This window comes from Pristiophorus japonicus, chromosome 3, assembly GCF_044704955.1.
Source record: "Pristiophorus japonicus isolate sPriJap1 chromosome 3, sPriJap1.hap1, whole genome shotgun sequence".
NCBI lineage: Eukaryota > Metazoa > Chordata > Chondrichthyes > Pristiophoridae > Pristiophorus > Pristiophorus japonicus.
In genome coordinates this window covers 67,718,570-67,735,006 of record NC_091979.1, presented here as the reverse complement: position 1 = coordinate 67,735,006, position 16,437 = coordinate 67,718,570, and the positions used below count along the sequence as shown (strand labels likewise).

Sequence of the window (16,437 nt, the reverse complement as noted above, 5' to 3'; positions counted from 1 at the left end):
CTGGTGGAGATATTACATTGAATTCCTTCGCCTAAATCATTAATGTATATTGTAAATAGCTGGGGTCCCAACACTGAACCTTGCGGTACCCCACTAGTCACTGCCTGCCATTCTGAATAGGACCTACTCTTTGCTTCCTGTCTGCCAACCAGTTCTCTATCCACGTCAATACATTAACCCCAATACCATGTGCTTTAATTTTGCACACTAATCTCCTGTGTGGGACCTTGTCAAAAGCCTTTTGGAAGTCCAAATACACCACATTCACTGGTTCTCCCTTGTCCACTCTACTAGTTACATCCTCAAAAAATTCTATAGGATTTGTCAAGCATGATTTCCTTTTCATAAATCCATGCTGACTTGGACCAATCCTGTCACTGCTTTCCAAATGCGCTGCTATTTCATCTTTAATAATTGATTCCAACATTTTCCCCACTACCGATGTCGGGCGAACCGGTCTATAATTCCCTATTTTCTCTCTCCCTCATTTTTAAAAAAAGTGGTGTTACATTAGCTACCCTCCGGTTCATAGGAACTGATCCAGAGTCTATAGAATGTTGGAAAATGACCAATACATCCACTATTTCTAGGGCCACTTCCTTAAGTACTCTGGGATGCAAGCTATCAGGCCCTGGGGATTTATCGGCCTTCAATCCCATCAATTTCCCTAACACAATTTCCTGACTGACAAGGATTTCCTTCAGTTCCTGCTTCTCGCTAGACCCTTGGTCCCCAAATATTTCCGGAAGAATCCCAGCGCCATCTAAATGGTTTACGCCTCCATTCATGAGCGAGGCTGGCCAATCATCAACAGTGCCCTGGAGTAATGTGGTTTCTGATACCTTGGATATCAGATTCTGAGTCTGCCACAAAGGGTTAAGTATGTTCTGAACTTCCATCGCCAGAAATTACATCTAGCAGTCTCCTCTCAACCCAGATTTTTGTTCATTTGTAGCCTTTTTATGAAATATTGTGCAAATCGGTTAACTCTTGCCTAAGTAGACTAATGCATTCATTGGTCCCTGTGTTTTAAGCAACTTGTGCCATCCATACTGGACGTAAGAATCACAACTTTGTCACTATTATGCTGTGGGTTCAACATTGATAGAAATGTTATATTGTGCTTGCAGGGAATTTAATTGAGAAGTACATCATTTCCAGTTGTTTTTAGTTTCAACAGTTTGAACCAGCATATTTGAAAAATGGACACTACTGAACATAATAATTTTTTTGTTGCAGGGATAGAATGATGTTGCTGAAGTTAGAACAAGAAATTCTGGATTTTATCAGTAATAACAAGTAAGAGCTGATATTGATGCATAGGCTAAATGTATTTTCACAGCTTGTGTATTATCACCATTGGTCTCTTGCTTCCTCTTCAGTATTCAATATAGAAAGTTTCCTCCGATGACCTCCTACCACAGAATGTTGTTGCACAGAGTGGCTGCATACTTTGGCTTAGATCACAATGTTGACCAAACAGGAAAAGCTGTGATTATAAATAAAACTAGCAACACAAGAATGTAAGTGATTTAACTTCTGAAATGCTTTTGTTTGTAATTAAGTTAATCAAATTGTCTTGTAAAAGATCACTTTAGTATTGGATGTGGGGGGGTGGGTGTTAGGCAATATAAACTATTTTGGCTTGCTCCTACTACATGCATTTGTAAAGGGCCTTTAACATAGAGAAATGTCCCAAGGTGTTTCACAAAGGCATACTTTTTTTAAAAATTAATTTAAATTTAAAAAATAACAGTCAAAGAAGGACATATAAAGAAGAGTAACCAAAAGCTTGGTCAAGGAGGTGAATTTTAAGGAAGGTTGTAAAGTAGGAGAAAGGAGTTTGAAAGGTGTTTTAGGAGAGAATTCCAGAGCATGGGGCCTGTGTGGTTTGCCAATAGTGGGGCAAAGAGAGAGGAGGGATGCACAAGACCAGAATCAGAGGGTGGGGTTGTCGGGCTGGTGGAGGTTACAGAGATAGGAACGGATTTTAAACTTGAGTTGCTGGGGGACCAGAAGCCAATGTCGGTCAGCAAGGACAAGGGTGATGGGTAAGTGGGATGTCTGGAGGTGGACCTAAGTTGTCTTTATGATAGAAAGGATTATGAGATCAGAAGTTTCCGCTCAGCTCGGGCACCAAGGTTGCGAGTGGTCTGGTTCAGCCTCAGACAGTGGCCAGGCGACCAGATGAAATTGGTTGCCAGAGTGTAGAGTTGTGACTGGGATTTAAAACTATAGCTTTGGCCTTCCCAATGTTTTGTCTGAGGAAATTGAGATTCATGCAAGACTGCATGTCAAACAAGCAGTCTTAAAATTGAGGCGGTCAAGAAAGGTGGGGGCGAGTTGGTGCCGGGCATAGTCAGTGTACTTGTGGAAAATTAACCCATGTCTTTGGATGACATCACCAAGGGACAGCATATCGATAATGGAGAGGATGGGACAAAGGATAGAACTCCAGAGGTAACCTTTTATGAACAGAAAGTTGCTATGACTATGATCAGATATGTAAGATGAAACCAAGTGAAAGCAAATTCCCCCTTCCCCATAGAGGAGAAGTGTTGGAGGTAAATGGTGTGGCTGACCATATCAGGCTGCAGAGAGATCGAGGAGGGATGATGCACCATGGTCAAAGTGGACATGGTGACTTTCGGTGTTGTGACAGAGCAGAAACCTGATTAGATAGATTCAAACGGAGTTACGGGAAAGACGGGCAAGGATTTGGGAAGTGACACATTATTTGATGGCATTAACTGTGTAACACGTCGTAAATCTTAACCAGATTGAAAATTTTGCAAGCACAATTTAAAAAAAAAAATTACCACCAGTTTAATATTAAGCACGGTCTCCATTGCTCTTCTACAAAAACAGTATGTAAAACTTTTCATTTTTGTTTGAAAATACTCCTCATTGTCAATGTTTTCATTAAATATCAAGATGTTGTAAATCTTGCTTGTGCAATTACAGACTAGCAAAGATTAATATATTTGGTGTGAAATCTGATTTTAAACTTCTGTTAGCTAAGATTTATTTATTCAGCTCTATGATCAAAACATTGCCCTTGATTCCTGAATACAAACACAAAATGATTCTGCACCCCTCCCCTTTAAAGAAAGGAATTTCAAAGTTTTTATAAAATATTGAAGCTGTATTTAAAGTCTAGCCAGAGTGAAACATCTCCTGTTTCAATGGTGTAAAGTGCGGAGGACATTGCCTCACGGAAAACAAGCAAGACACACATTTATTTAAAAAAATTAAAAATCAGGATAACGACTGCTTTCATGTGCTGTTTTCCCTCCCTTTTAGTAACAAAACTTTTAGAAACTCTAAACTCTCAATGTGAATGTCAATTGAATCTGAGCAGTCTAAATATTTCTCTCCATTGATTGCTAAAACTGTTGCTAGTAGGCTGTTGCAAATACATTTCAGAATAGAATTTGGCTGGCCCAGTGGGCCAAGCTACTATCCTTAAAAGACCTAGGATTGAATCTAGTTCTAATGAACGAGTGAAAGTCTCCTTCCTCGAAGAACCTTAAATTAAATAAGTTTGGACACTCATCTAGTTCCACAATTTGAGATTTGACACCTTGCTCTCTCAAGCCACTAGCTGATAGGTGCAAGAAATGGAAAATTCACTGGTATACTAGGATAATCTTCGCAAGTTTGTGCAGAATATTTATGCTGAATGCAAAAAATAGGAAAACATTAAATTCTTTGGCATTGATATCACTTACCTTTGATCACTTCGAATATATATAGTTTGCATAATACAGTATTTGTCATTACAGACCTGATCAGAAGTTTTGTGAACATATAAAAGATGATACAACTGATGATTTTCAGAAGAGGTATATCCTTAAACGAGATAACTCGAGCATTGACAAAGATGATAACCAAGTAAGTGCTCAATTTGTCTGCAGTCTTGGCTTCCATTTCTGTGTTAAAACAAAGACTGTTTTATGACTATCTAAGTTACTTATAATTGTAAATTTCCCTGGAGCAAAGATTATTAATTTCACAAAACTAAAATGTATTTTTTGTATTCAGAGTTTGAATACTCCGTATTGTAGTACAATATAGTTTCATGAAGAGAATGGCTGACCAATGCACGTAGAATTGTAATGCAGGAATCTAGGAATGTTTTTAAATCAACAAGTGGCCTGATCTCAACTGACTGCAACTTCTCCTTCAAAATTCTGTTTATAAAGTGATGGTGTCAGTAAATAATTGTGCTTTATTATATATATTGTCTTGCTATTTATATGGGCACTTGCTTCTTTGGAGGTGGGTGTTTTACTAATGAGTTCGAAGGGTCTCGTTCGACTCAAACCATTGCTCTTGGACATGTCTTAGTTCAGGTCACGTACTCAATGGACAATATTCAAGCAGTCCTGGATTCCACTTTCATAGTATAATTCAATTGAACGGAAGTTTGCAAACCAAAATCTTTTTGTCTACATACATTATATTTATGTTTAATGGAATAATTTTAGCAAAGACTTTACACTCAATTTTAGCCAAATAACTAATTACTAATTTTACATTGTTCACCACGCTTGTGTATATAGGTACCACATGTCCTGTGCATCAAGTCCTATATGGCAGCTGCAGTAAGCATTGTTTGACACTCTGATAAAGATGAGAACAGCAAAGATATTTGAAGATATTGCACTTTGCATTAGAAAGAGTTACATTTAGCATGGTATATATTTGTATATAAAACTCATTCACAAGTTTATCACAGGGAATTCGTCTTAAATGAATATATAACATGACTGATTAGCAGCACAACTGGCTTTTTTAATGGCTAAGATTGCCCAAGTTATTCGAGTTTGTTTCTCATGAGGATTTTTTTAAGTGACTCTTAACCAGATTAAAACTTGGTTGCACAGTTTACTTTCAGTTCAACCCACGAATGATCACTTAAAAATTGTAATCATTTCTTCTAACCAAGTGATTGTTCACAGGTGTTACTGGAATATTTCACAGTAACGAAGTGGAAGAAAATTGTGTATTAAACAGGTTATTTGCTCTGAATAAATCCGTTACAACAGTTGAGTGGAATGTAAGGCAAAATCAGGAAAACATCTGGAATTAGTTCAAGGCAGTTCTGACTCACGCATGAACTGCCTTGGGAGAAGGAAAATTACATTCTAGAAAGCTCTGAGAAAGCATTTTTTTTAAAGGAGAGTGTAGCAGTGCTAATAAAAACAAATTAAAGTCCAAAAAGCATATTTGGAATTTGTTTCAAAAAATATATATTTTTGATATTGTTAAAACTTCAATTAAATTCTTTTTTACTTTGAAATATTTCAATCTCCTAAGAAGACGATGTGTTCAAAATTTCCAGATACGTATCAGATTGCGGGATGATAGAAGAAGCAAATCAATAGAGGAGAGGGAAGAGGAATATCACCGGGTCAGAGATAGGATATTTTCTCAAGATGTAAGTATAGGGTGGGAAAGGAGAAAAGTAAATAAATGGTTTTAAACTGGATGTGCAAATAGACGTTACTAGCTGTTTGTGTGTAGCTGAAAATCTAGAAGATATTGGACTTGACTGATTGGGTTGTGTAGATTTCAGAGTATACGATACATTAGTAAATTGAAAGTTGGATAGTAGTGTCAATCGAGAAATCGTTGTGGTGTCTGGCTGTATCATATGGGATGATGTTCCATATATTTTTGTGAACACAAATAGTTCTTTGTCATCTGTTTTGGCTAAACTCTTGTAAGAAAATTGAAATTTCTTTCTGTGTGAGCAGGTAGTACATAAAAGAGCAGCCTGTAGAATTTTGCTGGGATATATTTTATCTGCAGCCAATTTTATTGCATATCATTATATTCATTTCTGACTGGTTTAGATGGCCACTCATCCAAAGTTCTCTGTAGAGCAGATTGGTGATTATGTCCCTCTGACCTTGTGAGGGTGTTAGAGCTTGGCACTGCTTGTTAAATTTTGGCTGGATGTTTTTGAGTCAGAGCCACAATTCAGGTATAGTGCAGTATATACAATGATCTGTTTTGCCAGTGTGGCATCGGAATAATAGTTATCAAGATCTGGTAAATAATAGAAAGCAGTTGTCATAAGGCAGAAGATTTGAATATAGGTACAAGAAACTGAAAAGTAAATAATGCTTCTGATAGATGGCATATAGGACTGAAGCACTTCAAACTCCTCTCAAAATGAATTTTCCCTGCATTGCACTTTTTTTGTACACCTAGGAATGTACAGGACTCAAAGGCCAAAAGGATCCAGTTGGCTGGTCGCAATGTTCAAAAAATACCATTCTGTGTGCCACAATACTCTTTAGCTTCATAGCATTTGCCTGCATTAATTTGCTGACCGCAACTCAAATACATCCTTTCATAAATTTCTGTAAATAAATATCTCTCTCCTGATGCAGACAAGATGGTCATGGGTCTAAATAATGACTGGAAGTGCAAAAAGTGCACCATTGGTGCAATGGTAACAGCTTGCATGGAAACACTTTTTAAGAGCACTAAACCTCTTTTTAGGAAAGAAGTCTAAATATTTTTTTAAAACACAATTTTATAATAGTAAGAACATAATATTGTCCCCAGTGCTGGTCATAAATGGACTTCAGATGCTCATTCGGAGTATCTTTGCTGTTCATTCCCCTAATATTGTAAAATTTTCACACAGCAAAAATTTAAATGAATGGAAAAGTATTAAAATATTTAAAATGTATAAATTGTTAAAAACTGTCAAAAACTGAATCAATTTTTCAAGAATCTCTGCTCAGACATCTGCAGATCTCTATTTATTTTTCTACTTTCTAAGCTTAGTGCAATGTATTAAAGGCAGATTGCTCATCTGAGAAGGTAGGAAGCCAGCAATTTAACAGCAGCAAAAGTATAATTTTTAATAATACAGGTTTGCGATCATTCATTAACTCTACTTTTGCAGTGTTTTTAAAAATTTGCATTCTTCATATTTAGTTTCTGTTTGAAGATTTAAACTCTTCAATAATAGCGCTGAAGAATTGAGATGCACTCAAACTGTGCTCTCGTATTGGATACCACTGTGCTGAATTTTTACCCAGGTGATTTTTCTTGTGTCCCAACAATTTTTGTCCAGTTAAAAGGAAAACCTTCAAAAGTTGGCTTCCAAGCATATAATTGCTATTGTAAAATTTACGCATTCAGCAAGACTGCTCATACTATGATGATTTATAACAAAATAAAAACTTTTTTTCAATAACAGCAGCTTGGACAGTGCTGTTGTGGGTATTGCATCACTTCAAATTTGTTTGAGGGTGAAATAAGATTAGCAAAATAGAAAGTACAGTACATGATTTGCTCATAATATCGGCGAGTACTTTTTAAATTAAAAAGTGTGCATCATCTTTCATGGTCCTTTACATGCAAAAAAATAGTGAATAGTAAGTGTTACATTTTTGTATAAGAATTAGGAGCAGGAGTAGGCCATATGGCCCTTCGAGCCTGCTCCGCCATTCAATAAGATCATGGCTGATCTCAACCTCAACTCCACTTTCCTATCTGATTGCCCATATCCCTTGATGTCCCTAGAGTCCAAAAATCTAATTATCTCAGCCTTGAATATACTTTCTTTGAATATACTCAATGACTCAATACCACAGCCCTGTCAGGTAGAGAATTCCAAAGATTTATAAACTATATAAATGCAAGTCTTTTTTTCCTGAGTGAAGAAATTCCTCCTGATCTCCTTAAATGGCCGACTCCTTATCCTGAGACTATGCCCCCTAGTTCTACACTCTTGAGGGGGAACAACCTCTTGGCATCTATCCTGTCAATCCCCCTCAAAATCTTGTATGTTTCAATGAGATCACCCCTCATTCTTCCAAACTCCAGAGTATAGGCCCAATCTACTCGATCTCCCCTCATTGGACAACCCTCTCATCCCAGGGATCAATCTAGTGAACCTTCATTGCGCCGCCTCAGATAAGGAGACCAAAACTGTGCACAGTACTCCAGGTGTGGTCTCACCAAAGCCCTGTACAATTGTAGTAAGACTTCCTTACTCTTGTACGCCAACCTCCTTGCAATAAAGGCCAACATGCCATTTGCCTTCCTAATCGCTTGCTATACCTGCTTGCTAACTTTGTGTTTCCTGTACGAGGACACCATTTTAAAAATATTCTCTTTTTCTATTCTTCCTACCAAAGTGAAATACCTCACATTCTACAATTTGCCACCTTATTGCCCACTCAACCTGTCTATATCCATTTTGAAGCTCGTTGTGTCCTCCTCACACCTTACTTTCCCACCTAGTTTGGTATCATCAGCAAATTTGGATATATTGCACTTGGTCCCTTCATCTAAGTTAGTAATATAGATTGTAAATAGCTGAGGCCCAGGCACTGATCCTTGTGGCGCCCCACTAGTTACAGCCTGCCAGCCAGAAAATTACCCATTTATTCCTACTCTCTGTTTTCTGCTCATTCACAAATCCTTTATCCAGGCTAATATTACCCCATTCCAGGGACTTGAGCACAAAATCTCGGCTGACACTCCAGTACAGCACGGATGAGATGTTAAACCGAGGCCCCGTCTGCGCTCTCGTGAACGTAAAAGATCCCATAGCACTATTGCGAAGAAGAGCAGGGGAGTTATCCTTGGTGTGCTGGCCAATATTTATCCCTCAATCAGCACAACAAAAACAGATTATATCTGGTCATTATCACATTGCTGTTTGTGGGAGCTTGCTTGTGCGCATATTGGCTGCCATGTTTCCCACATTACAACAGTGACTACACTTCAAAACTACTTCATTGGCTGTGAAGCACTTTGTGACATCCGGTGGTCTTGAAAGGCGCTATATAAATCCAAGTCTTTTTTAGTCTTTAATCTATTAGTTTTTATTTCACAATGGAATGTATATTCGTTGAGAGTTTTGGAGTATTTCTTTAAATGGTTGCTTATCTACTGTCATAGCTTATAATCTAATTTCCTAATCCAGCTTGGTGAACCCACTCCTCATATCTATGTAATTGGCTTTATTTAAATTTAAGACTTTTGTTTCCGACTGAGGTATTTCACACTCAAACTCAATGTAAAATGTTATGATATTTGATCACTTCCCCAGAGAATCCTTTACTATGAGATTACTAATTAATCATGTATCATTGCATAATACAAGATCTAAAATGGCCTGTTCCCTGGGTGGTTCAATGACTTTTTGTTCCAGGAAACTCTCAAATGCATTCCATGAACTCATCCTCTGGACTCTCTGCCAATTTGATTTGCCCAGTCTTTTTAAAGATTGGAGTCCTCCCATGGTTATTGATGCAAGCTCCTATTATTTGTTGATTGATACTCTGTCCAATGGTATAGCTACTGTTTGGGGGCCTATAAGCTACGCCCACCAGTGTTTTCTGCCCCTTGTTATTTCTTACCTCCACCCATACTGATTCTGCTTCCTAATTTTCTGAGCCAAGATCCTTTCTCATTACTGTCCTTTTGTCATCCTTTATTATCGGGGCTACAGCCCATCCTTTTCCATTCTGCCTGTCTTTTCGAAATGTCAAGTATCCTGGAATATTTTGTTCCCAACCTTGGTACCTTGCAACTACATCTCTGTAATGGCTATTAGATCAAGCAATTTATCTCCATTTGTGCCACTAATTTGTTTATATCAAGTTACGAATGCTTCATGCATTCAGATAAAGAGCCTTTCATTTAAAATTTTTGCCATTAATCCCTGCTTTCACCTTATTCGCTGATGCACTTTTACTGTTGGACTCTCTGTCCCTTCCTGTCACACTCTGCTCATCTGTACTCAAATCGCTATTCTGCTCCATTGCGTTACCTTTTCTCTTTAGATTTCTAAATTTCCCCTCACCTGACTATCTTTAGTGCTAAAGAATAGTGTTTGTTTTATATTATGGTGGGGTATAAATATAATGGATGTTCATTATTCAGTTAATTTCTTGATGATTAATTTTGTCTGTGTCATGAAAAAATTGTGCTTTTCTTTCAGTTATCATTCTCCCAGGAAAATTACTTTACAGATAAAAGGTTAGTGCTAATTTGAATAGACAACTTAATTGATTAGGTATTCATGGCATTTAGTACTAAATTCTGAAATATCCTGTTAACGCCAACAGAATTCAAGAAGAAGAAACAGCTAATAGCACACAACAAAGGCGACAAATATTTAGGTGCGGAAGAGCTTGTTCAAATCAGAAAATTATTTGCATGGCTGTACATGCTGATGATTTCATTCATTATTTACTTTTTGGATTGTTGGAAAATTATGAATGTTAGGTTTGTTTTGTACCTTGCAGAGGAAATAAGGATGGAACGGGGAGATCCTCCAATAGTCGTCAGAGCAGTACTGAAAATGAACTAAAGTGGTCAGAGCCACGTCCTTGGAGTAGTACAGACTCGGATAGCTCAAACCGCAACCTGAAACCAGCAATGACAAAAGCTAGCAGCTTCAGCGGAATTTCTGTACTGGCAAGAGGTGATAGCTCTGGTAGCAGCAAAAGTACAGGCAGGCTTTCAAAAACAGGTACATTCTTATTGTCTGCAGCTATACACTATCACAGTAAAGTACTAGTTTGGCAAATGCTGGCTTTCGGAGAGCCAAACCAACTATTCTATTATCACTTTTTCAATCGATTAGCTTTTGTAAGCTTTTTTTGTTTCTCCTTTCCTGAAGGCACTGACACTTGCTGCGGGTACTATTCCTCGGATGCCAGCGGCCCTCCGGTACCTCACCAAATTGGCCATTATTCAATGTTTGAGCCGACACAGTGAGTGCTCGCATATTAGTTGACTAAGGAGAGTGCTGCAGCTGAGCCCGATCTTGTCCTCCATGGACATCTACATATGTACTTTGCAACCAGGGTCACTGCATAGTGATCTGCAGCAGGAAACTAATTAATTTTTGCTTTCCTGAGCTCGGGTGCTGAAACAAATAGCCACCCCAATGCTTCCCTGATTGAGATGAGCTACTTCCACACAGATCAGTCATCAAACCTGGAGCCTGCTAATCTAAATGGCTTAGTAGCGCACCAGGCAATGTATTTACCTACTAAATTATTGGGGAGCCAGTAAGTCATTTCTAAATAATTACTCTTTCTGACCTTTTTGACTAATTAGTGCTATACTGTTTTAGGTTTCTTTGGTTATCCAAAGTAATGTGGGCTGTAATTGTTTTTAGAAAAAAAAAAGATGGAGGAAAGAAAAATCCAAAAATGTGAACATTCCAATTGGATGCTCAAAAAAAAAAACAATCCGGAAATATCCATTTAATTGAGTATATGGAGGAAATCTGCAATTTAGTTCATCCAATCACTTCTCTGAAGCTGTTATTTTATTTGTATGATGCTCTCATTAATTGTCAAATGTAATAATTTTACCTTTATTGTTTAAGATATACTGGCCTACATTAATTTGAGTTAACCTATTTTTTTGTACTCAAGAAAGTATCTGCTGTTACAGCATTTTGGTCCGTGCTATGAACTTGCTTTCTCTTTCTTGCATCTGAATCACTAATTTCATTGTATTGCTATGAGTTTTTAAAAATTATTTTTAAAGTTTTTGTTATGTGATATCTGCAACTAGACACTGAAATATAAACTCACCAGAAGAAATCTCTGGCTGCTTAACCTCTTGAACTTTCATTAGGTGCTGCTTTTTTATTATTTGTGAAGCTTTTTGCATTAGTGAATTGCTTAGTCTGCATGTTGTAGCTATGCAGTTGTATCTGAGATAAGAGTTTACTAAATTAAATGATGGTTAGTTTGTGCTTTAACACTTTAGTCATTAGGGGATTTACTGATTTTCCTAATATTGTGCATGTTTGAACTCGTAAGACAATTCATCTTAATGCATAGAAAGGAAAAAGGCATGATGTTTCTGTCTCTAGATAAAGATTTTTCATTACTCCTTTCCCAGGTTCAGAGTCTTCTAGTAGTGTAGGGTCATCCACGGGTTCCCTCTCTCGCACCCATCAACCTCTTCCAGTCACAGCTATGAGCCAGACTCATGGTGTGCCAGCCGTCTATTCAGCTGTCAACACTAGTAATTCTCTTTCCTTTGATGGTGGCATGAGTGGGCAAGTGATTCCTACTAGCACTAGCTTCTTTTTGCTTCCCTTGGAAGCTGCAGGCATACCACCTGGCAGTATTCTCGTGAACCCTCAAACAGGTTGGTATCCACTGCTGGGATTTGTATGAAATATGTTTATAGATTAGTATTTACTCTGCAATTCTGCACTATTTTAATATAAATGTTTTTCAGGTCATTAAATGCTGCCGGGTTATGTATTAAACGTGTAGTTATTTTCTTGAAATATACATTGAAGCTTTATTTCCATTTTCAAATTATACAATCATCTGTCGTGTATGTTTTTAAAAATTGTACAATTTAACTCAAGTTTTTCATTTACTTTTTAATGTTGATGTGTTTCAATAGAATTCCTTTTAAAAGAATTTGTCATGATTTTCATACTGATACAAACATAATTCAGGGTTAGCTTTTCTGCTCATTGGCTGTGAATAGGTGGAACATCTGGTCATCAGAGCAATACCGAATTAAGTAACCATCAAATGTAGTTGTAACTGTTTTTGAATTTTGACCTGGGGAGGGAAAGAGGGAAGGACAATAGCACAGCAACAGATTAGACCCCAGCCTCACTTGGCATGAAATTAAAATGACTGTTTCCTGGAAGTTGTGACTTTTTTGCTAGACTTTCCATTGCTAATAACTTTAGTGTATTAGAGAATTTTGTCACTTAAAATTCTGGTGGAAAAGTATACATCCACAATCACAAACTATGTGCTTCGATAGCAAATGATGTAACAGAATGATCTCTCATTGGATATAAATTAGGGAAAATACAGGAAGCGCGATATTTAATTGAAAAGTTATTGGGACATATACAATGCAACATGCATCTCCAAAAAAAAATCTGAATTTCCCAAATCACAGGAATATTTCAGATTTATATTGAATGTATCCCAATGTAAATGATGCCTAGGGGGAGTTGATTATTTGTGACTTACATTTTTACTATTTAATATTTTCAATTACTATAATCGGATATATTCTCCTTTTTGTCCAGTGACTTTCAATGCACCATTTTTGTTAGCATAGTATAGCTTAATGGTGGATCTAAAGCCTATCTAGATCAGATAGCAAAGTACAATATAGTTTTATCAATAGATAAAACTATTCAAGTTGCAGTAATAGGTCAATTGCATGGTTTCTGTTTCAGCGAAGAAAGCAAATTAATTAGCTAAACTGGAAAGTTTCCTGATATTTTCCCATTACTGGTCTGTAATAGTAAGAGGTAGCAATTAAAGGACCAACATTAAAATTCATTCTTTTCAATGGGAAAATATTAATCTTCATCTTGTGTTTTCTGACGAGTTCTTCTTGATACCAGAGATGCCATCTCAAGGGAAATAAAAGCTTGCAAGCAAGTTTCATCCTTGAAAAACATTACTCCCATCTTATTAGACAATGGCATTGATTATGATTGTGAAAAAGTCTTTTCTTGCCGAAAGAGAAATAGTGGTAACATTAAAACCTAGGAAAAATGGTGAGAAATAGTTATTTTAATATTTCTGTGGATGAACTGAAATCTTGTTGGATGCTTTCAGAAGGTTTTCCAGTTTTCGGTGCTATCTTGTAACTATCTTGTGGGAATAGAGCCCAAAAACTACTGAGTTGATTTAAGAGTCTTCCGATTTCACATTAATCCGACTATCCGAATACCCTGGTGAAATATGATGCATATCAAACTGAAAATTGGCCCTTTCTTCCACTTGCCAACCAAGAACTGAGTTCAAAGTATTTCTCTTCTATCTCCAATCCATTATTTCTTGAAAAGATTATTCAGTTCTAACTGAAATGTGTGAACACTTTTAGGTAAAATTGCAATAAATTAGAGGTATGCTTTGCACTAAGCAGTTATTTACAAACCAACCATAAAGAAAATACTTTTGGACAGTTGGATAAAATTCTAACTTAGATGTCATTTAGGATATTGGGTGCAATACATTGTAATTTTAAAATTAGATCGGTTTTACAACCACTAATGTGTTTGCTATCCATGTATAGTGAATTAAGGAATATCGAGATAGTTACTTGTACATACTAGATGGTTGACATGATTATCTTTTCAAAAGACACATGGGCATTTTTCTGTTGAAGTAAAATGAGTTTTAAATTCCTCTATAATATCCCTTTATAGATGTTGACTATTCATAGAATTTTTGAATGGTTTCGTCAAATTTCCCATTTTCCCTTGATTTTAAGGCTTGCACAGTAGGCTGAGTTTGTGAATGTAATTTTAATAAATGTTCTATCATTAGAAACAAACATTACAAGCTATTTTGTACATTCATGGCCTCCTGAAATGCTCGAGATCTCCACTATAGAAACATAGAAGCATAGAAAAATAGGTGCAGGAGTAGGCCATTTGGCCCTTCGAGCCTGCACTGCCATTCAATAAGATCATGGCTGATCATTCCTTCAGTACCCCTTTCCTGCTTTCTCTCCATACCCCTTGATCCCCTGAACCGTAAGAGCCATATCTAACCCCCTCTTGACTATATCCAATGAACTGGCATCAACAACTCTCTGCGGCAGGGAATTTCACAGGTTAACAACACTCTCTAGTGAAGACGTTTCTCCTCATCTCAGTCCGAAATGGCCTACCCCTTATCCTAAGACTGTGTCCCCTGGTTCTGGACTATATTTGACAGTGACTTGTGACCTGACAAAATCACTATCTTAAAGTGAATCTTATAAATAAAATGAAAATGTGAAATTTAGAACTATGTTAACAGATGCTTTGCATCAACCATCATGCATTGTGCATATGTGTTGGGTGTTTTGTCAAATTAGCTTTTCATGATTGGTAAATTTACTTGTTTTTCATTTGTAATTATGGTAATGAGGATATTGTAATTACTGGAAATTATATAGAGAATTAAAAGAATTTTTAGCTCTATTCTTTTAAAAAATTTAAATGTTACAATTTTTACATTTTTAAATGTTGAATAGTCCCACATTGTGTACTGATTGTGATATAAACCTGATTGCTGGTTAATATTTCTATTAAAACTCTTAACTCTTGATGAATATTGACATGTGAAAAGGTTATTGTTTAAAAAAAATCTTGTTTAATATACCTCAATGTAATATAACCTAGGAATGTTTTTTGGTTTGCTCTTTAGCTAGTAATCTGGCATTAACACATTGGTTATATTAAATTCTGAGATAAAAGACAATAGCTGATTTTGAAAAGTCCAGACTGAAGTATGTCCTGTTCACTCATGGTCTGTCTCTCTCACATACTCAAACACTCTGGTCTTCACTTTGTCTCCGTGTCGAGCGTGCATGTACACATCCAACACTGTTCTGTCTTTTTCTCCAAGAGAGCAGAAGTCTTTCATAAGGTCACTGCTATTTCATAATGAAGGTTACTTAATATTAACCTTCCTAGAAAAATTTACTGATCAGTGTTGAAAATCAGGTGCTCCAAATAATTACAGATAATTTTGAAATGATACGGACTCAACAGGACAGAACAGTCAACAACAATTTGCATTTATATAAAGCCTTTAATAGAGGCATTTCACAGAAGCTGAATCTGACGGAAATACATGCCATGACAAAGAAGATATTAGGGGTTGTTAAAAGATTGGCTAAGAGGTGGGTTTTAAGGCGCAGAGGCAGCTGGAGAGGCAGGGGCGTTTAGGGAGAGAAATCCCGAGCATAGAGTTTATGCAGCTGAAGGCAAAGCTGCCAATAGTGGGGCAAAAGTGGTGGGAGAGTGGGTAGCACAAAAGGCAAGAGTCAGAGGAAGAGAGGTTGTCGGGCTGGTGGAAGTTAGAGATGCAGGGCCATGGATTTAAACACACAGATGAAAATTTTACGTTTAAGCCATTGGGTGACCGGGAGCCAATAGAGGTTAGCAAGAACAGGGGTGAAGTGTGAGCAGGATTTGGTGTGGGCCAGCATACAAGGAGCAGAGTTGAGGTGACCTGAAGTTTATGGAGGTTGTAGAGAATGGGAAGTTGGCCTGGATAACATTGGAATAGTCAAGGCAGTAGTTGCTGAGGCTGCGATGGAAATGGGCAATATTATTAGAGATGGAAGTAGACGGTCTTTGTAATGGACAGTACATGCGGTCAGTAACTCAGTTCGAGATTGCGATCACTCTGGTTTAATTTGAGACAATGATTGGGAAGGGGTTGGAATTGGTAACCAGCATATGGAGATTATGGCAGGGGCTACAAATACTGGCTTAAACACAGGAAATGGAAGACTTGAAGTAGATAGAGGAGCAGTAAAGCTGGGTGTCTTCATGTGGAAGCTGACCCTATGTCTGAATGATATTGCCAAAGGGCAGGATATAACTGAAGAAGGGGGGGAGGGCACTTGCTGAGGATCTCCAGAGTTAATGGTGTGGGG

The 16,437-nt window shown here is 37.2% G+C and overlaps 1 protein-coding gene across 18 annotated transcripts in view; it reads left to right on the top strand.

The window, feature by feature from the left end:
• The window catches only part of LOC139259744 (R3H domain-containing protein 1-like), a 164,581-nt gene that overhangs the window by 57,475 nt on the left and 90,669 nt on the right, over nt 1-16,437 (top strand). For 13 of the 18 annotated variants that reach the window (XM_070875398.1, XM_070875405.1, XM_070875401.1 and 10 more), the window contains 8 exons: nt 1,240-1,299; nt 1,383-1,523; nt 3,786-3,894; nt 5,348-5,443; nt 9,983-10,020; nt 10,110-10,163; nt 10,290-10,516; nt 11,908-12,159. In XM_070875398.1, coding sequence (XP_070731499.1) covers nt 1,240-1,299; nt 1,383-1,523; nt 3,786-3,894; nt 5,348-5,443; nt 9,983-10,020; nt 10,110-10,163; nt 10,290-10,516; nt 11,908-12,159 — 977 coding nt within the window. The remainder of the gene's footprint in view (nt 1-1,239; nt 1,300-1,382; nt 1,524-3,785; nt 3,895-5,347; nt 5,444-9,982; nt 10,021-10,109; nt 10,164-10,289; nt 10,517-11,907; nt 12,160-16,437) is intronic. The other 5 variants (XM_070875415.1, XM_070875408.1, XM_070875410.1 and 2 more) reach the window with 2 other exon arrangements.